The following is a 23,473-nucleotide window of genomic DNA, read 5'->3' as shown; positions in this document are numbered from 1 at the left end:
ATTTGTAAATGAATATCAAACAACAAGCAAACACAAATGTCCACAGGCACAGATGGCAAAGACAATGTCCAGGAGAATGTATGAGAAAATGGATACAAAACAAGCCTTAATGAATGTTGAAAACTGCTGTGAATAATTTTGTGTTAATAAAAAAATGGCTCTCTGGAATACTTGTCAATGGCGCCATCTAGCGGTCTGATATTTCTCAGTAACAACCACACATCCACGTATTAGACCGCTCATCCGGGTATTGTGAGCCATCTTTACTACTTATCAGATCACTGTGCGATCTCTACAAGTAAGCTAATAAAATGATTTCACTTCAAATCAAAGTTTCATGTGCATTTATTTATTTGGCAAGTAGTCTTGTAATAAGCTGGATAATGAGGAGTCAGACGTTCATTAATTACAAAATAAACACCAACAGAACTCTGATGCAAACTGGAGGTGGATTTCAGCTGTTCTCCGATTTCTTTCATCTCACTTAATTACATAATATCAATGCAAATCAATATTTTATGTCCATGTATTTATTTATTTGGTTAGTAGCCGTGTAATAAGCAAGGTTATGTACAGTCAGCCGGTTATCGCAAAATAAACTCCTTCAGGATGACACAAGTTGTGATTTATTTTGCGATACCATCCGGCTAACTGTACATTATCCCTTACATAATGACTGTTGTCCATAGCTTCACTGTATAACCGTCCGCTCATCAGGGCATTCTATGTATCCTTCATAGCTGAGCTCATGTTCTGTCTCTCATATCACTCCACAATCTCTACAAGTAAGCTAATACAATCATTTAAACTCAATTTCAACTTAAAATCAATATTTCATGGCCATGTATTTATTTATTAGTTAAGAAGCCTTGAAATAAGTGAGATAAAGTCAGAAGGTCATTATCGCAAAATAAACACTGCCAGATTGATCAGCACTTTGATGCAAAGTAAAGGTTGAGTTCAGTGTTCCTTGACACTCCACTCTCTCTTTCTGATTACAAAATAAATAATTTCAGTTCAAATCTGTATTAAATGTCAGTATATATATTTTTTTTATTAAGTAGTCATGTAATAAGCATGATGCAGCCAATCATTATACCAAAATAAACCCCTTCAGGGTGACACAAGACACCTTCACTGATCAACCTCTGTGTTTATTTTCTGACTGTACAGTATCTCAATTAATAAAATGTTTGGGGGTCTAAACTTTGTGGAGTAAAACAAAAGTTTTCCATGCACGTTAATGATAATTAAGGACGTGTTATGTAAACATTTACAATACAAGTAGATTTGTTATTTCACATCAACAATGCATGGTCAACTTTACACAACTTTCACAGTTCTTAATACATATGTGTGAGAGTTCTGCCTGAAGGACCTGTTGAGACATTTTAGTTCTGATTCTGCACAGACTAAATTAGAAATAAATGTATTACCTCTGGACTCTTGCGGTTCTGAAGTATGTTTTTGTCTGAATCCTTGGAAGAAAAGTACCGTGTGCATCCTCGACTTAGATACTAGATTGAAAAGAAAAAATTGTAAGATGAACATTATAAGATTTATAATTGTTTAGAAACATGCTTTATCGGAACTTTAAAGCAATAGTTCACCCAAAAAAATTGAAATTCTCCCATCACTCACACCCTCATGCCGTCTCAGATGTGTATGACTTTTTATTCTGCAGAAAACAAATGAAGATTTTTAGAAGAATATTTCAGCTCTGTAGGTCCATACAATGCAAGTGAATTGTGAACAAAACTTTGAAGCTCCAAAAAGCACAAAGGCAACATAAAAGTATCCCATACGACTCCAGTGGTTAAATCCATGTCTTCTGAAGCAATCCAATCGATTGATTACTTTTATGCTGCCTTTATGTGCTTTTTGGAGCTTCAAAGCTTTAGTCATCATTCACTTGCATTGTATGGACCTACAGAGTTGAATTATTCTTCTAAAAATCTTCATTTTTGTTCTGCAGAAGAAAAAGTCATACACATCTGGGATGGCATGATTGTGAGAAAATGATGGAGAGAATTTTCATTTTTGGGTGAACTATCCCTTCAAGCAGACATTCAAGAATGCTGAATATGACTGTTTTTAAATAATTATTACTACTTTACCCACTTTACATCATACTTACAAAATTACCCAAATTAAAGGGTAAACTCAACCAAAAATGAAACTTCTTTAATTACTTTCTCACCGTTACGTCTTTCCAAACCTGTTTGACTTTCTTTCTTCTGCGGAACACAAAAAATGTCAGGCAGAATGTTTTAGTCATCCTTGACTACAATTACTGTACAGTACCTAACAATCTGCCTAAAATCCTTTTGTGTTCTACAGATGAAAGAATGTCCTACAGGTTTGGCACAACATGAGAGTGAGAAAATGATGACAGTATTTTCATTTTTGGGTGAACTGACACTTCAAATTCCCAAGAATCTTTGCAAATGAAAAATGAAGGTGCAACATAAAACTACTGAACTATAGATATTATTAGAACTATTAGATATTATTATAAGTATAAAATATGAAAACTATTCAGATATATACACAACTACACTACATAAGTGAGTGCAGGTAGACCAACTGAGTTATGTCATATGCAATGCTTCATGGCAGTGGATGGTTTGATCTCTTTAGCCATGATTTCGCAGCTACTACTCTGATTCGTGGATCTCTATTAAGAATTATGGGTAGTGTAGTTCTTCAACAGGAATTGATTTAAATGAAACAATTATCACACAAATCACACTTTTATGATTTGTGGCTTCAAACAGAATCACATATCATCTATTAAAACCAGTCAACAAGCATAATGACTATTTAATTTTTTTACTATTTAATAAAAAATTAAAAAAAAGTCTCTTTCTTGGCACAAGCTTCTATAATCCTCCAGCTACTTTTGGAGCTTGGCAGTGCAATATTGCAGATATTGTTGACTTTTGTATGACAAATTGCTGTTTGTTTCTCATTTGTAAGTCGCTTCTAGATAAAAGCGTCTACTAATTGACTACTGTAAATGTAAACAATCTCTGAGCTTGGGCAAGTCTGTTTTAAATGGTTATACATTATTGCTAAAAAGAAAATGAATGAGATTTTTTCTTCTGGAACTATACTGTTGTGTCCTAAATAAGTGGGACGTGTATATAGTAAAATATCTGAAATTCAGTGAAACATATGTCAAAATAAGTGTTGCTTGAATTTCTTTCTTCTTTTTTTTATATGCTTGAGTTACCCAATGATGATTAAAAGGTGTTAAAGTGTAGGGTACAACAGGGCTTAAAAGGCTCCATTGATTTTATTTTCTCCCAAAACACTAAATAACAACAAAAACTACCACAGGACTTTCCTAAACACCTGTTTGTCACTATATACTGGAACATTTTCTTGTTACATGAGATCTTTGTTTAGAGTTTGAGGCAATCTGATCTCATTTTTATTATTTTTTAAGATGTTGCAAATTTTGTAGCTAATGAAAATCCCTGAAATTAACACATTTTTTGAGACAAAACGCTCATCATTTTCAGTTGTGTTTAAGGTCATTCAATCAAAAATGTTTCAATAACTGTCCAATAAGTGAAAAGATAGTATTTGGGGTAAAAAGCCCCCCTGTTGCTGGGGCTAAAGGCCCCTATAGATTTGTTATGAAAAATGTTCAAAGTGGACTCACATTGACTCATCCAATCATAACAGAGATTAGTTTGTTTATAGAATACTTGAGATGTAATAAAATGCCAAAAGTGTTTGAAAATAGTTGACTTTTTCTGAAGTAGTTATTTTGAGTAAGCATCATCTTAATTTGTTACTAAAAAAAGCAACTTGGTGTCTCAAAATTATTTGCATTAGCTGACAAATTGTGCCCTATATCTATTGCCCTGGTATCTACACAATATCACTTTAAACCCCCTTAGGGGCCTTTTACCCCAGGTGTGGGTAACAATTTTTTCCCGTTCTAATTACCTTTATTTAGGCTACTTTAAACAAGTCATCAAACATGCCTCTACAAGTGATAAAACATACAGTATGTGCGGTGGTGAAACTCGCATAAGCGCAAATACGCTTTTCAGTTTAAATTGGATCTGAGTGACACAAACGACCAAGAAAAACAATCTTTTCAATGGTAAAAGTGAAATTCATAATTGTTCTTCAGTTGTCTCCATGGAATGATTATAACAGTAGATATACATTAACAGGCTACTGATTTATTGCAATCAGACTTTAGGTCTGTAAAATAAATGAGCAATTTCTCATCCTAATTTTGTGTTCAGTTTTAAAGGGTGAATTAAATTATCTAGAAAATAGCAGTGAATGTTTTTCTCTTTTTCAGTATTGTTGCTTGATTAACATTCACTACAATACTACAATTTTAGATATAGGAATTGTATGCAATCTGAAGGACTGTGGTTAATTATATAATAATTATTATATTAGTAGATACCATGTGCCCCCTTTGTTTTTCCTTGATAGTTTTAAAGCAGCATAAATTGAATCTGGATTTTATATGCGTCAAAAGATCATGTGTTGTACATGTGCTCTTTAAGTGTACAGCATGGATTTAACAAATAAAACATATTCATCCTGCATAAAGTGAGATTTTGATGAAATCATGTTTAATGATCCCAAAACAAGGTTGAAGGGGTGGCGCCATTAGTTTTGTAGACAAAAATATAATTGTGCCAACATATTAATATATTTAATACATTTTATTAAAAAAAATCAAAAAGTTTTTGAAATGGATGACTTGGACCGTATAATTAAGAAAAGCAGCCAATAAGTGCCCAACATAGATGGGAACTCCTTCAATACTGTTTAAAAAGCATCCCAGGGTGATACCTCAAGAAGTTGGTTGAGAAAATGCCAAGAGTACATTTCTGCAAAATCTAGGCAAAGGGTGACTACTTTGAAGATGCTAAAATATAACATAGTTTTGATTTATTTTGGATTTTTTTAGTCACAACATAATTCTCATATTTCCATTTCTATTATTCCATAGTTGTGATGACTTTACTATTATTCTAAAATGTGTAAAATAAATAAATAAATAAATAAAGAATAAGTGACCCTAAACGTTTGAACGGTAGCGTACGTGCTCAAGCTGAGGCCCCTGAGCAACAGGCCAAAAGCCCGGGACTCAATTTGGGCGGTGCAGTGGAAAAGACTCACCATCAACTGTCGAAAATGATGGCAATACTGACGAAGGTCATTGCTGACTTTGAGGATCTTGCTGTAATACGTCGATCGATCACTGCCAAGGAGACGAAAATCACTGTGTTGGTTACAAGAGTGTCGGATGCTGAGAAATGGATCGATTATCTGGAGTCATCGGAGAGGGAATTAGCTGCTAATCCGCTAGCGACCAAGACGGACTTGGAGCGCGTTAAGGAAAAGTTGGAAGATATGGAGAATCGTAACCGGCGAAACAACGTTTGAATTGTTGGAATTCCTTAAGACGAAGAAGGACGAGATATGGTGAAATTCCTAGACAAGCTCTTCCCTAGTCTGCTCGACATAACGGGCCATAAGCTGGAAATTGAGTGAGCTCACAGAGTTCCGGCTCGGAGATCCACTGAAGGAGACATGCCCCGATCAATTCTGGCCAAAATTCTGAGATCATCTGGTAAAGATCTTGTGTTACGTGTGGCGAGGAATAAAGGAAGGCTTTCTTGGAAGAACCACAGCATTTTCTTGTTCCCAAACTTTGCGAATTCGACAAGAGAGAAACATGATCAATTCAAGGAATGCAAGAAACTCTAACATCAATGGAAGGTCACTTTTGCACTGATGTTCCTGGCCAAGATGAGAATAGACGCTAAGGATGGCCGCAAAATATTTACATGCCCACAGCAAGCGATGTCCTTTATAAAGTCAATGGAATGAGTAAGTCATTGTGTGATGCTCCAGATGCAGCTGAGTGTACCTGACACACTGAACATTCACTTGACTGTCTGAGGAAACTGAGCGCCTTATGCGTTTCTTTTTGTGTTGGTTCCGCCTAGTGGCTGGAGTTTGTTTTGTGGAATATTTCTTGCAAACATTGGAGTGATTAGGGTATCTGTTCCACTCATGTAACAGCTGAGTGGGCCTGACTCTATGAACATTTGTTCGACTGCCCGAGGAAACTGTATGTTTTTTTTTTGTGCTGGTTCCGCTAGCGGCTGGAGCTTGTTTTGTGGAGGAACACACCTTCGGGACAGTTATGTGGATGAATCTACATGTTTTCTGTGCTTATTCTGCCTATTGGCTGGAGTTTGTTTTATAGATTATTTTCTGTTGTGTAATTTTGTCTCACAAAATTTGTATAGATGCACCAGACTTGAGCAATACATCGGCAAAGTTGTTGCGGGGACTCTCGTAGGTGTATATGGATTGTTTGAGTTTAGAGACATGGACGCTTGTTGGCATTTTCCTGCGCGGGGTTAATGCGTACATTTTTCTTTTTTCAGTTTTTTTTGTTCTGGGGGATGTTCGGGGGTTGAATGTTGCACCAATGTTGGAATACGGTCTTTATAATTTTATTTTAGACACACAATCTATTTTTTTCTCACATAATGGGTTGGGGCACCCCATAAAAAGAAGGAAGGTTATTTCTTTTCTTAAACGTAAGAAATTTGATATAGTGTTTCTTCAAGAAACGTATCTTTCCCTGCAGGAAGCTGAAAAATTTGGGAAGATATGGGGTGGACATCTTTTCTTTAGTGCTGGCTCAAGTAAGAACAGGGGAGTCATTACATCGATAAGTAAACATCTACAATTCAAATGTCTCAAACAGATTAAAGATAAATTAGGAAGAGTCATTATTGCTTTAGCAGAAATTCGGGGGCAAAGGTTGATTTTGGCTAATATTTACGCACCTAACGCTGATGATCAGGGTTTTTTTATAGATCTTGAAGGGATGTTGCAAACCGTTGGCACCCCTCATGATATAATATTGGGAGGAGACTTTAATCTTTTGATGGACTCCATCCTTGATGACTTTGAGTCAAGAGTGAAGCAAAAGTGTGCAAGCCACCTAGAGCAACATTGAAGATTCACAGGATGTGGAAAAATCTTGGTCTTGCAGATATATGGAGACTTCTGAACCCACCTGGTAGGGACTATAAATATTTTTCATCAGTCCATAAGATTTATTCTAGAATTGATTTTTTTTTATTATATCTAAGTCCCTCATTTCATCTGTTGTTGATTGCTCAATTGGAAACATCTTAGTCTAAGATCACAACCTGGTGAGTTTAGAGGTGTTGCCACATATGAAGAAAAATAAATCATATAGTTGGCGCTTTAATGTATCCCTTTTGCAAAATCCAGAATTCCAACAAATGTTAAAGGCTGAAATCAATGTTTATATGGAGACCAACTGGTCCTCAGTATCCTCTGTGTGCGTGGCTTGGGAGGCACTTAACGTGGTTCTTAGGGGTCAGATTATACAGTATGCCTCATTCATCAAAAAATCCAAAGCACGAGAACTTGTGGAGTTGGAAGGGAATATTAAAAGAGCAGAGGCAGAGCTGAAGTGCTGAATGTCGTCTGATGGCCTCAGAAAATTGACCCCATTGAAATAAAGATATAATACTATTTTGTCGCGGAAGGTGGAGTTTTGGCTATTCAGGGGACAAAGCAGGAAAACTTCTGGCTAGATATAAAAAACAGAGAGAGTCTTTTTCTACCATTCCCTCAGTGAAATCTGCTGGTGGTGAAATTTTTACCTTGGCCATTAATATTAATAATGCTTTTAAAGACTTCTATCTTGATCTCTATAGCTCCATGTCTTTGTCTACTCATGAAGATATTAGAAACTTTGTGGAACCATTAGAACTTCCAACTGGCTCCACTTTTGCTAGAATTTTTACGGAATCATTAAAGAATGGAAAGCTTCCGCCAACCATGACACAAGCCCGGATCAGTCTGATTCTTAAAAAGGACAAAGATCCAAGCGAGTGTAAGAATTACTGTCCAATTTCCCTGATCCAGCTAGACGTTAAAATATTGTCAAAAATTCTGGCTAATCGATTAAGTAAAGTTATGACATACACTATATTGCCAAAAGCATTCGCTTACCCAACCAAATAATTGAATTCAGGTGTTCCAATCACTTCCATGGCCACAGGTGTATAAAATGAAGCACCTAGGCATGCACACTGCTTCTACAAACATTTGTGAAAGAATGGGCCGCTCTCAGGAGCTCAGTGAATTCCAGCGTGGTACTGTGATAGGATGCCACCTGTGCAACAAGTCCAGTCGTGAAATTTCCTCAATATTCCACAGTCAACTGTCAGTGGTATTATAACAAAGTTGAAGCGATTGGGAATGACAGCAACTCAGCCATGAAGTAAAATGACAGAGCGGGGTCAGCGGATGCTGAGGCGCATAGTGCGCAGAGGTCGCCAACTTTCTGCAGAGTCAATCGCTACAGACCTCCAAAGTTCATGTGGCCTTCAGATTAGCTCAAGAACAGTGCATAGAGAGCTTCATGGAATGGGTTTCCATGGCCGAGCAGCTGCATCCAAGCCATACATCACCAAGTGCAATGCAAAGCGTCAGATGCAGTGGTGTAAAGCACGCCGCCACTGGACTCTAGAGCAGTGGAGACGCGTTCTCTGGAGTGACGAATCACGCTTCTCCATCTGGCAATTTGATGGACGAGTCTGGGTTTGGCGGTTGCCAGGAGAACGGTACTTGTCTGACTGCATTTTTGCCAACTGTGAAGTTTGGTGGATGGTGGATTATGGTGTGGGGTTGTTTTTCAGGAGCTGGGCTTGGCCCCTTAGTTCCAGTGAAAGGAACTCTGAATGCTTCAGCATACCAAGAGATTTTGGACAATTCCATGCTCCAAACTTTGTGGGAACAGTTTGGGGATGGCCCCTTCCTGTTCCAACATGACTGCACACCAGTGCACAAAACAAGGTCCATAAAGACATGGATGAGCGAGTTTGGTGTGGAAGAACTTGACTGGCCTGCAAAGAGTCCTGACCTCAACCCGATAGAGCACCTTTGGGATGAATTAGAGCGAAGACTGCGAGCCAGGCCTTCTCATCCAACATCAGTGTCTGACCTCACAAATGCGCTTCTGGAAGAATGGTCAAAAATTCCCATAAACACACTCCTAAACCTTGAGAAAAGCCTTCCCAGAAGAGTTGAAGCTGTTATAGCTGCAAAGGGTGGGCCGACGTCATATTAAACCCTATGGATTAAGAATGGGATGTCACTTAAGTTCATATGCGTCTAAAGGCAGATGAGCGAATACTTTTGGCAATATAGTGTATCTTATACATAGATCAGGTGGGGTTTATCTGGGGCCACAGCTCTTCTGATAACATTAGGCGCTTCATCAATATCATGTGGTTGGAGGGCCTGGGTAGCTCAGCGAGTATTGATGCTGACTACCACCCCTGGAGTCGCGAGTTCGAACCCAGGGCGTGCTGAGTGACTCCAGCCAGGTCTCCTAAACAACCAAATTGGCCCGGTTGCTAGGGAGGGTAGAGTTGCATGGGGTAACCTCCTCGTGGTCGCGATTAGGGGTTGTCGCTCTCAATGGGGTGCGTGGTAAGTTGTGCGTGGATTGCGGAGAGTAGCATGAGCCTCCCGTGCTGTGAGTCTCTGCGGGGTCATGCACAGCGAGCTACGTGATAAGATGTGTGGACTGAGACTTGTCCTCCGCCACCCGGATTGAGGTAACCACGCCACCACGAGGACCTACAAAGTAGTGGGAATTAGACATTCCAAATTGGGAGAAAAGGGGATAAGAAAAAAAAAAAGGAAAAAAAAGAAAAAAGTGGTCAGTGGCGAATGATCAGACTCCGGTCACTGCCATCTCACTTGATGCCGAAAAGGCATTTGATATGGCAGAATGGGATTATCTTTTTAAGATTTTGGAAATATATGGGTTCAGGAATACTTTATTGGATGGATTAAGTTACTTTATAGACACCTGGTAGCGGCAGAACAAACAAATTGATTAATTTCCGAATATTTTACTCTGAATAGGGGCACCTGGCAGGGTTACCCTCTTTCCCCATTATTGTTCTGTCTTGCCCTGGAACCATTAGCAGCCGCAATAAGAAAAGAAGATGATTTTCCAGGGGTGGTGGTGGGAGGTATGGCGCATAAGCTTTTGCTTTACCCAGATTATATTTTGTTATTCATCTCTGACCTCATTAGATCTATGCCTTGCAATTTGATAGCACAGAGAAGTCTTTAATTTGGAATGGTAAATGTCCCAGATTACATTTCAATAAGTTACATAGGCCGATTGACAAAGGTGGGCTATGCCTACCCAAGATTTTGCTTTATTATTATGCATTCGGTCTCAGACATTTGGCTCATTGGTCGCTTCCACCTGAGAGAGCCCCTCCCTGGTTTTGTATTGAACAGGAAGTTCATGCCCCTATTTCGTCATTGCAAAGCTTTTCTATCAAACTGATCAGAGAAGTTAAGTTATACCCCGTTATCTCGCATTTGCACTTGGTACAGAAAAAGTGCCCAGAGTGTTTAATTCAGACATTTATTTAAATGTTGCCTCGAGCATATGTCTGAGCCGAAAATTTTGTATTAATAAGTCCCCTTTTTGCTGATGATTTTTGGTTGGTAATTTTTTGCACAATCCTGAGTGGATTGTGAGGGGGGTTACTACACTCGGTGACCTATATGAGAGTGTTGAGATCCTTTGAAAATTTGGTTCAACATTTTGGGATTCCCAGATCTCAGTTTTTTAGGTATTTACAGCTGCGCCAACTGCTCGGTACTATTTTTTTGGAGTAGCATACACCCCTCTAAAACGGCAGATACTCTGCGAATGGTGATTATTGCTTTTGGAAAAGGTCATGAGGCATCAGTGTATTACTCCCTGATAATTCAGAGTCTGGGGGACGGAGCTTTAAATTCTATCAAGAGATTATGGGAGAAAGATTTAAACTTGGTATTGGATGAGGAAGTGTGGGCTAGCATACTAAAAAACGTCAAGTCTGCATTTAGAGATGCAAGGGTGCGCCTTATGCAATTCAAGATTTTACATAGATTTTATTGGACCCCCTCTAGATTGTATAGGCTTGGTCTTAAAGACACACCCACATGCTGGCGATGCCAACTGGAGGATGGAGACACGGCCCATGTTTTTTGGTGGTGTGTTGAGATCCAGGAGTTTTGGTTGAGGGTTCAGAGTTTTGTGTGTGACGTGTTGGGCACTCTGGTTTCATTTTGCCCCAGACTCTGTGTTTTGGGTGATGGGGTGGTCATCGATGTGGGAAATAGACACATAGAGAATTGGGTTCTGACCAGTGTGATGATCGCCAGGCAGATTATTTTGAGGGGTTGGAGGTCGGCTGGGGCACCCTCATTTCAGGAGTGGTGCACGGAGATGGGGAGGGTGGCGGCTTTTGAAGAGGTGTCATTTGGAAGACGGGGCAACTTGGATTTGTTTGTTGGGAAATGGGGTAAATATTTTTTGGAGGGCTTTGTGGGTGGAGAGAGAGGTGGAGGTATAAATGTGTGTATTATATATATATTTTTGTTTGTGTGCTTTATTTGTGTGTGTATATACTAATATGTGACCACAGGGATGTTTGTTGGGGGTCAGGGTGGGGTTGGGGATTGGGAGGGGTGGTTGTGGAGTTTAAATGTTGATTCCATGTATATATGTTTTGCTTTTCTTTATTTAATGCAGGAATCAATAAAAAAAATTTAATTACAAAAAAATGATCCCAAAACAAATAAAAAATATTTAATCCACAAATTACAAAGTAAGAAAAGTTTTTTTTTCTTCTAATGTACAATCATTTATAATTGTTTTTCTCTGCGCATGAATGCAGCAAGCGATGTCGGAAGATGTCAACCACTAATCTAGAGTCAGTTTTTTACGTTTCATTTATCGTTAAGTTGTGGATTTGGCTTTGGGAAACTGAGCAGCAGTTACAGTGCATCCGGAAAGTATTCACAACGCTTCACTTTTTCCACATTTTATGTTATGTTACAGCCTTATTCCAAAATGGATTAAATTCATTAGTTTCCTCAAAATTCTACAAACAATACCCCATAATGACAACGTGAAAGAAGTTTGTTTGAAATATTTGCAAATTTATTTAAAAAAAAAAAAAAAAAAAAACACACATGTATATAAGTATTCACAGCCTTTGCTCAATACTTTGTTGAAGCACCTTTGGCACCAATTACAGCCTCAAGTCTTTTTGAGTATAATGCTACAAGCTTGGCACACCTATTTTTGGGCAGCTTCACCCATTCTTCTTTGCAGGACCTCTCAAGCTCCATCAGGTTGGATGGGGAGCGTCGGTGCACAGCCATTTTCAGATCTCTCCAGAGATGTTCAATCGGGTTCAAGTCTGGGCTCTGGCTGGGCCACTCAAGGACATTCACAGAGTTGTCCCGTAGCCACTCCTTTGTTATCTTGGCTATGTGCTTAGGGTCACTGTCCTGTTGGAAGATGAACCGTCGCCCCAGTCTGAGGTCCAGAGCGCTCTGGAGCAGGTTTTCATCAAGGATGTCTCTGTACATTGCTGCATTCATCTTTCCCTTGATCCTGACTAGTCTCCCAGTTCCTGCCGCTGAAAAACATCCCCACGGCATGATGCTGCCACCACCATGCTTCACTGTAGGGATGGCATTGGCCAGGTGATGAGCGGTGCCTGGTTTCCTCCAGGCATGACGCTTGCCATTCAGGCCAAAGAGTTCAATCTTTGTTTCTCATGGTCTGAAAGGCCTTCAGGTGCCTTTTGGCAAACTCCAGGTGGGCTGTCATGTGCCTTTTACTGAGGAGTGGCTTCCGTCTGGCCGCTCTACCATACAGGCCTGATTGGTGGAGTGCTACAGAGATGGTTGTTCTTCTGGAAGGTTCTCCTCTCTCCACAGAGAAATGCTGGAGCTCTGTTAGAGTGGCCATAGGGTTCTTGGTCACCTCCCTGACTAAGGCCCTTCTCCCCCAATCACTCAGTTTGGCCAGGCGGCCAGCTCTAGGAAGAGTCCTGGTGGTTCCAAACTTCTTCAATTTACGGATGATGGAGGCCACTGTGCTCATTGGGACCTTCAATGCTGCAGAAATTTTTCTGTGCCCTTCCCCAGATCTGTGCCTCGATACAATCCTGTCTCGGAGGTCTACAGACAATTCCTTGGACTTCATGGTTTGGTTTGTGCTCTGACATGCACTGTTAACTGTGGGACCTTATATAGACAGGTGTGTGCCTTTCCAATCATGTCCAATCAACTGAATTTACCACAGGTGGACTCCAATCAAGTTGTAGAAACATCTCAAGGATGATCATTGGAAACAGGATGCACCTGAGCTCAATTTTGATTGTCATGGCAAAGGCTGTGAATACTTATGTACATGTGATTTTTTCGTTTTTTATTTTTAATAAATTTGCAAAGATTTCAAACAAACTTCTTTCACGTTGTCATTATGGGGTATTGTTTGTAGAATTTTGAGGAAAATAATGAATTTAATCCATTTTGGAATCAGGCTGTAACATAACAAAATGTGGAAAAAGTGAAGCGCTGTGAATACTTTCCGGATGCACTGTATGTGTCACTTTATCTCGAAGCAGAAATTGAAAGCAACAGGCGGAAGATTGAGATTTCACCAAATTTCACCACTATGAAATTCTCTATGCGAGAGCGGAGATCTTTACCAATCAAATGCTCAATTGTACAATTAAGGCATGAAAGCAGAACACTGCGCCTGCAAATTAGGACACATTGATCTGCAAGATCATACATGTTTATTAGTTTTGATGCAGGGATTTTGTGTGTGTGTGTGTGTGTGTGTGTTCGCCGGGATTCAAGGAAATATGCTTCGCCGATATACAGTATTATTAAGCTTACATATTAAATTGAGGGTGCTCTAATGTTCGCAACCCCACGGAACTGGGCCTGCATCTAGCTGGCAGCTGCACTGACATGACTGCAAAACAACAAGATACCTTACTATCTACTTATCTATTAATTTATTATCGAATGGTAGTGTAGCCTATCATGGCACATTCTCGTCCTTTCTGTCAATGTGACGCTTAAGATTCCAAGGGGGTCGCACACCGGACGCATCTGGCGGATAACATGGCGCATTCTACAATTCTAAATTCCAATAGTTGTTTTGAATTTTAGAACCTTCAATGAAAACAGTTGTTTCAAATTTTAGAACGCACCACGTCATCCGCCAGATGCGTCCGGTGTGCGACCCCAGCTAGACTCCAGAGGCTGCTAAAATTTCTGCCGTGCCACGGAGCGCAACTCGCATTTTCTATTAAATTCAACCCAAATAACTGTCAAAGGACAGATTATTTAGTCTAGCATTGTTCATTCTTAAAGAAGGGGAAAACCTTGGTAACTTTTGTGTGTACTGTCTGCCATCTGAACCACATAGACGTGCCCTGTGCCGTGTCCTAGCCGCTACGCGGTGTGGCACTTCTCGTCCGGTGTGCTAGGTTTGCAACTTCACTAAATAATGTTTCAAAAAAAGGTTCAAAAAGCCGCTCTCCGCTCCGGTTGAAATTATCACTGCTCCGCTCACATGCTCTATATTGTATCTGTCAGGCTGGAGTGTGAACAGTGTGCAGTGTAATTCACTCACCCTGAAACAGTCTGGCGAGGTGAGGTGGAACTTCTGCTGGATATCTTCAGAAGCTCCAGCGCACAGCCTGTAAAAGATGTGATAGTTCCTCTCATCCTGACCTTGTGTGCAGATACGAGACTTCTCCAACAGGTAATGCGACACAAAACCACCTACTACTGCATTCTGCAAAACAAACCAGCACATGCAAAACAAATGAATATGTAATAATAGGAACAGGAAATAACAGGAAAACCTATAAAAAAAGAAAACAATGTATCAAACACTTAAAAAAGTGAATTGAAGACATTTGAATATGTTTTAAGGACCAGCAGATACCCTGTTTTCACACATGGTGTTCTGCTAGGAATTCAAGGTACATCATAAATACATGATTTGCACTATAGGATTAAACAAATACAGTGTGTTGATGTACATCACGTTTATTGTAGGCTTATAGAATTTGACATTTTTTGCGCTTGAATCACCTTTTCATTAAAGTGAATCTCCACAAACTTTCCAAAGCGACTGCTGTTGTTATTTCGGACAGTTTTGGCATTTCCAAACGCCTCCAGCAGTGGGTTTGCTAGGGTTTAGTGAGGAAAAATAAACATGGTCTTACATTTTCTTAGTCATCTTTGTTTTAACTGAGAATTTAGATTAGTAATAGTACATTAAAAACGTACCTTCAACTATTCTTTCATCAATGTCTTGACATGTGCCATAAGATGTAGTTAGGTACCTGTGAGAGTAAAGCGTAACAATCTCACGTAAGATTTTATATATATATATATATATAGTGCTGTGAAAAAGTAGGCCCCATGTATGTGTATAAATACTAAATTGTTTCAAAAATTCAAACAAAATCTAACATAAAACAAAGACAATCTGTGTAAACACAAAATACAGTTTTTAAATGATAATGTTAAAAAAAAGTTATCCTATATCAACTGGGCCTATGTGGAAAAAGTATTTGCCCCCTTACTTACTAAATCCCCAAATCTATTCATTTAGTATGTAATGGGGTTCAGCTGGACTAGACACACCCAGGCCAGCCCTGTTCAATCAAATCAACACCTAAATTGAATTTTTTCAGCAGCATTAATTTTTTTTTCTTTTTTTTTTTTTGGAGAAAGAAACAAGTCTTATTCTTCATTAATACAACATAATTAAATTCAAATCATACATTTACATTAGAATGTATATTTATGTATTCTTCAAACTGAGCTCTGTCTGTACCTGAGAACAAACTTAGTGTTTTCAGTTTTTCCCGCTCCGGACTCTCCTGACACAATGATGGACTGACTCATTTTCAACACTTTCATGTCCCGATAGGCTTTATCCGCTAAACACAAGAAACAATCACATTAGCTAACAATGCATATTCCTGCTACAACACGAGCAGTCAATCCAAGACTAACATTCTGCTTATGTGCATCAGTTTTTTTTTGGTAAGGCAAGGCAAGTTTATTTACATAGTACATTTCATATACAATGGCAATTCAAAGTGTTTACATAAAAATGATAAAGAAAATACAAGATATATAAAAAGAAATACATTTTAAAACCAATTAAGAACAAGAAATAATAATAAAAATTAACAAAATAAATGTAAAAAAAATGTTTTTAAAATTAATAAAAAAAAGAAAAGATGCAGTGCAGTCAGTAAGTGCAGCATAGTGTTCAGTCAGTAAATGCACAGTTAGACCAATACACATTAACTTATTAGAACAATAGCTTTATTTGCTTTCTCTTTTTCCTTTTCAGTGAACACTATTTTGAAATAGAACTGCAAGGCTTTTTTAAATAACCTTCTTCAGGTTGGGAGCCATTCCAAAGATCCTTTTCAGCATTTAAAGCTGAAGTGTGTAATTTCTGAGCAACTAGCGCTACCATACAGAATTGCAAAAATAAAGCTAATGCCAATGCAGTAGTTTAGCGAATGTTTCTGTACTGGGCTGGTTGGGATGCTCAAACAAATCCAGTAATGTTTTGATAGCACCGCAGTGTTACACTTTTAGGTGAAATCAACCTGTTGACTCAGCATATTAAACTGGGACTGGAGAACGAATTTGAACATCGAAGTTCAAAGGGGTCATATTATAAATTTTTGAATTGTGGTTTTAATTTTTTACTATAAAGGTCACTCTTAAATTGTTAGTAGGGATATATTGGTTTCACAGTAACAGATGATTTTCATACCGGTGACATCTTCTCATTCATGCTATTGCATGAATCTAAAGTTCAAATCAGTTCAAATTAGACAGAATCAGCTACTTTTCCACTGCATCATATAAACTTGCAACTAAAATTGCAACTTCCTTATTTTACATTCAACCATCACTCCATTTTAAAGACAACACAAGTCGTTTTGAAGGGAGTTTCAATAAATGCTGCTTTTGGACTTGGGAAGATATTTTGAGCTCGAAAGTTATAGTATTTTGTCATAGTACAATCAACTGAATTTTGCATAGTATCAAATATCACAGAGAAGCCAATTAACCTTAAATTTGCCTACTGGCCCACCCATTTATGGAGGATCACTTAAATACATTAGATGCCTTTGCTTGTAACCTGAAAAAGATAGTTCTTGTTGAGGTGATGCTTACCAATTGCATAGACGTGTGGTGGAAGCGTGCCCAGTGATCGGCCCTGGTACTGTTTAATGGTGTCTGGAGAATACAGCTTGGGAATCTCAAAATACGGGTTCACAGCGATAAGGATGTTGGCAACAAATGTCTGCAACACAACAGAAAACTTTAGCAGCATGAAAGTAACTAATGAATGCAGTTTTACTGTACTGTATTTAAAGGGACAGTTCACTCAAAAATGAAAATTCTCTCATTATTTACTCACCCTCATGCCATTCTTGATGAGTATGACTTACTTTCTTCTGCATTACACAAATGAAGATTTTTAAAATAATATGTCAGCTCTGTAGGTCTATACAATGCAAGTGAATGGTGGTCAAAACTCTGAAGCACATAAATGCAACATTAAAGTAATCTATATGACTCCAGTGGTTAAATCCATGTCTTCAGAAGTGATATGATAGGTCTGGGTGAGAAACAGATCAATATTTAAATCCTTTTTTTACTATAAATTCTCCTACCTGCCCAGTAGATGGCGATATGCACGAAGAATGCAAATCACCAAAAATAAAATAACTCTATAGAAAAAATCTCCCTAAGCAGGGCTGTTTAAAAGTGGAGATTGATTGTAAAAAAAGAACTTAAACATTGATCTGTTTCTCAACCACTGGAGTCGTATGGATTACAATTATGCTGCCTTTATGTGCTTTTTTTGATCTTCAAAATATTGAACCCTGTTGACTTGCATTGTATGGACCAACAGAGCTGAAATATTCATCTAAAAATCATAATTTGTGCTCTGCAGATGAAAGTCATACACATCTGCAGTGGCATGAGGATGAGTAGATGATGAGATTATTTTTTTTTTTTGGATGAACTATCCCTTTAATGGCTCTTGTATTTTAATGGCTCTTGATTCATAAGCATCAATAAAAGCAACACTGTTCATGTATAGCACATGGCATTACTGCTGCACCACGGCTCTGATGAAGAATGCATTTTTGATCATTTATGTCATGACATATACAGTGTAATAGAAATGTACCATTTTTGAAAATACGCAATTAATGTACTATAAAGAACTCAATATCTTTAAAAGTGTGAAGAGGTTTTCTAATGATAGTAAGATGTCTTGTCATTTAGGATCAACAGGGACAACTTTCACATTAGAGAACATCATTAAAAGGGAATATTTTACCCTAAATGAAAATGTTGTCATCATTTAATAACCCTCATGTCTTTCAAAATCTGTATGAAATTATTTCTCCACACACGTAGACATTTTTAATAAAAAAAAAAAAAAAAAGTGTACTGTCAAGCTCCAAAAACTGAACTGAGATTGCATTGGATTGAAAAGAACAGCATAAAAAAAAAATCTTATTTCGCATTCCACAGAAAAATAACAGCATATGGGTTTGGAATGACTTGAGGGTGAGTAAATAATGACCAAATGTTCATCTTTGGGTCATTTCCATCTTTTACTGAATGTGGAGTGTGTCTCGATTCAAAAAGTAAGTCTGGTTTCTTTTCCCACAGCTCCATAGTGCCAATACTTTACAAAGTCGCTATGACCATTTTTGGACAGTGCCTTACCCGATGACATGGGCAGATGACATGAAGCTATGGCTCGAGGTTAGTTATGTTACTACTTCAAGTTGTTAATACAGCCAACAACCACAAAAGTTAAGCCTGAACTAATTGTTACTCCAATTAACACTTAAAATGGTTGTTGTTCTCCATCTGGATCACTCGTTTCGGTAGTTTTACTTTGCTTCTTATGGAGACCGGAAACAGAAAACAGTCCATTACCACCCAGTGGTCGGTCAGGAAAACTGTGCATTGCATAATGTCTTCATGCCAACATGCACAACTAACATCCAGAGTGAATGAGAGTAAGGGGCAGTGGTAGCTCAGCGGTTAAGGCTCTGGGTTACTGATCAGAAGGTCGGGGGTTCAAACCCCAGCACTGCCAAGATGCCACTGTTGGGCCCTTGAGCAAGGCCCTTAACCCTATCTGCTCCAGGGGCGCCGTATCATGGCTGACCCTGCACTCTGACCCCAGCCTAGCTGGGATATGTGAAAAAGAAGAATTTCACCGTATATGTGCAAATGTATAATGTGTGATAAATAAAGAAAATTATTATTATTATTATAATTATTATTATTATTATTAATTATAAATTATTATAAATTATAATTAAAAGACAAAGAGAATACTTACATAAATCTTATCTTTACTATAGCGCACACGCACATTATTTAGTAGTGTGGCTTCATTCAAGTACATCAGCGAGCCTGTGACACACATATGAAATCATTATTCTCAACAGTGAGCAGTGTGATTTTCTCCAGCACATTTTATCCAACTCACACTCAACACTTACAGTTGTCTTCCACTTGTTTGCTGACATCATCTTCAGCAGGGAACACTTGACTGACCGGAGCTTGAAAGGTCTAGAATCACATTAAATGTTACATTAACACATTACAGCACATTAACAGCATGAAAACTTAGTATGAATTAGTGAACTGTAAAATGCGATAGGCCACATGCCTACCCTGGAATAACATCACTTCCAAACCCATCCAATTGTCCATGCACATACATAATGTACATTCAGTACATGCTCTCTGCTTGTCAGTGAACCCATTTATAATACAGAATTATGTATTAATGTAACTTAAATTATCACAAACTAGATATGTACGTGCAAAATGCATGTTGCCGTGTATGTGGTTGTTAAGGTTTTCTGAGTGGTTGCTTCCTGGTCCTAGTCAAAAGACCCCAAAAGAATCTCTATGATATTCTGGTCTCTAAATGTGCCTCAGGTCACTCCTTTAATGTAAGTCTATGGGATTTTTAAAAAATCTGTTTCATGATTTGTCAGGTGAAAATCGCAAGTCTAGTCACTTAGAAAAGTAATATCAGGTGGGCCTGGGTAGCTCAGCGAGTACTGATGCTGACTACCACCTCTGAAGTCGCGAGTTCGAATCCAGGGCGTGCTGAGTGACTCCAGCCAGGTCTCCTAAGCAACCAAATTGGCCCGGTTGCTAGGGAGGGTAGAGTCACATGGGGTAACCTTCTCGTGGTCGCTATAATGTGTGGTTCTCGCTCTCGGTGGGGCACGTGGTGGGTTGTGCGTGGATGCCGCAGAGAATAGTGTGGGCCTCCACACGTGCTACATCTCTGCAGTAACGCGCTCAACAAGCCACGTGATAAGATGCACGGATTGACGGTCTCAGATGCGGTGGCAACTGGGATTTGTCCTCTGCCACCTGGATTGAGGCGAGTCACTACACCACCACGAGGACTTAGAGCACATTGGGAATTGGGCATTCCAAATTAGGGAGAAAAGTAATATCACATCTCTCCTCAACAAGCCGCATGATTTGAGGTTTCGTTTATCTCTGCAGCACAAATGGTGCAGGACAAGGTAAATGCTGAAGTTTAATAATTAGGTTTAGGTATATGTTTAAATCAGTTTGATCACTAGTAATACCAATATTTGTGGTCCCTTTAAGGGGTTACATCCTTGTGTCCTGATATAAGACAGTAGTGTGTATTACACACACACAAAGCTGTAGCGTGTGAACAGACAGTCCATTGTGTAATCAGAGCCCGGTGACATCACACTGCACACACACATGCTCACACGCGCACACACACACACACACACACAATCAAGAAACCCAATTTGAAAGTCAACATTCTATAACTTACCCTTCATTAATTAAAATGAAATGGTTTAAATCTATATTGTTTAAAAAAAAATTTTTTTTTAAATAAAATATATTTTAATTTGTCAATTACCTGGAAAAAAAAAAATCTGTGTCTCCATCTGGTACACCACTTCTATGACATTTACAGATATTTATGTGTGTATTTTTTACTCATTTTGTTTTCTCAGGTCAAGCATCTGTGCAAGGCCTTACAAGTGTGCAAAAAAGAAAATCAAAATAAGTCATTATTATTTTAAATAATTTAAAAAGAATGTTTGTCCTCTGATTTCATTTCATTAGTGTTATCAATGATAAAGTTAACTTACAAGGTCAAAGTTCAGAGGAAGAAAAGGCTGCTCAAATGTGCATACAGTGAAGATGTTGAAAAAGTTATTAATTTACATTTTAACTGTCATTTTTTGCATGGTTCAATTAAATGTCGATGATACATTGTTCAATGTTCATATGAAAGATTTTTATTGAAAAAAAAAAAGTATTGATTTTATGGTATGATTAATTGATTAGTGTGATCAGCTTTTGACATCATCTAAGAAAATGTATATAAATTCATCTTCATTAAAGGGATAGTTCACCCCAAAATGCAAATTCTCTCATTGTTTACTTACCCTCATGTCATCCCAGGTGTGTGTATGTCTTTCTTTCTTCAGCAGGACACAAATTAAGATTTTTAGAAGAATATTTCAGCTCTGAAGGTCCAAACAATGCTAGAGAATGGTGACTAAATCTTGGAATCTCCAAAAATCACATAAATGCAGCATAAAAGTAATCCATGCGACTCCCGTGGTTCAATCCATGTCTTCCGAAGAGATATGATAGGTGTGGGTGTGAAACAGATCAATATTTAAGTAATTTTACTACAGATCTCCATTTTTGACCCGACCAGTAGGTGTGGATATGCACAAAAAATGCGATTCAACAAAAAAAAACAAAAGAAGATTGTGGAAGTTTATAATAAAGTGGAGATTTATAATAAAAATTACTTAATGTAAATCTGTTTCTCACCCACACCTATAATAGTGCTTCTGAAGACATATTTAACCTCTGGAGTTTTATGCTGCGTTTGTGTGCTTTTTGGAGCTTCAAAGTTCTGGTCACCATTCACTTGCATTGTATGGACCTACAGAGCTGAAATATTCTTCTAAAAATCTTCGTTTGTGTTCAGCAGAAGACAGAAAGTCATAAACATCTGGGATGGCATGAGGGTGAGTAAATTATGAGAGAATTTTTGTTTTTGGGTGAACTATCCCTTCAAGGCAGGGCTCCAGACTAAAACAATGACTTAGGAGCCATTGGCTCCTAAACTGAAACATTAAGGAGCCAAATGGCTGTTTCTGGTCACTAAATCACAGAATTGCTCGATTTAGATTGCTGTTCAGAAAAAAGATAGAAAGCCGAAGAAAAGGACGACAGCATATTACCCATTAATCGGAGGTTTAATAAACAATAGTTGAGAAGATAAGTTTGCATTCCCTTTTGTCTCATATACAAATATAAGAGATAAAAGATTTTTTTTATTTAATACTGCTTTCAGAATCTACATTACAGATATTTACATAAAGCATAGTATGCATATAGTAGTGTGTTGTCTTCTTGAGCATCAATGGTCCAGACACAGACTACAAGAGTGCAAATTGAATGAAATCCCAGATGCAGTCTATTGTGCTACTCCAATCCCAATCAATAATTACCAGAAGAAAAAAAATGGTACACAATACGTGACTTTTCAGGTGATTCATGAAAAAGATCCGGTTCAAAAAAGAGTCATTTGTTCACGACTCTCTCGCGCTGGGTTTGTTGTTGCGTAACGGGTGAAAATCGGCACGAGACACACTTGTATGATGATATCACAAGATGATATCTGACGAAACCGAATATGAACGCACACAACCCGACTGTCGCCAATGGCGACTACATTTTATTTCATTTTATTTATTTTTTATGTTCTCTCCTTTTTTTCTCCCCAATTTGGAATGCCCAATTCCCAATGCGCTCTAAGTCCTCATGATGGTGTAGTGACTTGCCTCAATCCAGGTTGCGGAGGACGAATCTCAGTTGCCTCTGCATCTGAGACGGTCAACCCGTGCATCTTATCACGTGGCTTGTTGAGCGTGTTACCACGGAGACATAGCATGTGTGGAGGCTTCACACCATCCACCGCGGCATCCACGCACAACTCACCACGCGCCCCACCGAGAGCGTACCACATTATAGCGACCACGAGGAGGTTACCCCATGTGACTCTACCATCCCTAGCAACCTGGACAATTTGGTTGCTTAGGAGACCTGGCTGGAGTCACTCAGCACACCCTGGATTCGAACTTGCGAACTCCATGGGCGGTAGACAGCATCTTTACTCACTGAGCTACCCAGGCCCTGGCAATTACATTTTTAATTATTGTCACAATCAATTATTTTTGGTTGCATTTGCGACCATTTTAGTCACAGTCTGGACCCCTGCTTTAAGAGTGACAGCATTAATCTTCCACAGATAAAATTACAATAAATACAAACAATAAAACTAGAAAACACTATAATTTATAGCTATAACTGAGTCAAAAGTATAGACTAGATCAGTGATTCCCAACCCTGTTCC

At 38.5% G+C, this 23,473-nt stretch overlaps 1 protein-coding gene across 3 annotated transcripts in view; it reads right to left on the bottom strand.

The window, feature by feature from the left end:
• myo6a (myosin VIa) overlaps positions 1-23,473 on the bottom strand; it is a 106,572-nt gene that overhangs the window by 38,069 nt on the left and 45,030 nt on the right. For all 3 annotated transcript variants that reach the window (XM_051654686.1, XM_051654687.1, XM_051654688.1), the window contains exons 3-10: positions 19,524-19,593; positions 19,361-19,434; positions 17,158-17,287; positions 15,788-15,893; positions 15,235-15,290; positions 15,037-15,134; positions 14,570-14,734; positions 1,437-1,517 (exon numbers count right to left, since the gene is read on the bottom strand). In XM_051654686.1, the coding sequence (XP_051510646.1) occupies positions 1,437-1,517; positions 14,570-14,734; positions 15,037-15,134; positions 15,235-15,290; positions 15,788-15,893; positions 17,158-17,287; positions 19,361-19,434; positions 19,524-19,593 (780 nt within the window). The remainder of the gene's footprint in view (positions 1-1,436; positions 1,518-14,569; positions 14,735-15,036; positions 15,135-15,234; positions 15,291-15,787; positions 15,894-17,157; positions 17,288-19,360; positions 19,435-19,523; positions 19,594-23,473) is intronic.

The sequence above is a fragment of the Myxocyprinus asiaticus genome, chromosome 25, assembly GCF_019703515.2.
Source record: "Myxocyprinus asiaticus isolate MX2 ecotype Aquarium Trade chromosome 25, UBuf_Myxa_2, whole genome shotgun sequence".
Taxonomy (NCBI): Eukaryota; Metazoa; Chordata; class Actinopteri; order Cypriniformes; family Catostomidae; genus Myxocyprinus; species Myxocyprinus asiaticus.
This window is presented reverse-complemented; position numbering and strand designations above follow the sequence as displayed.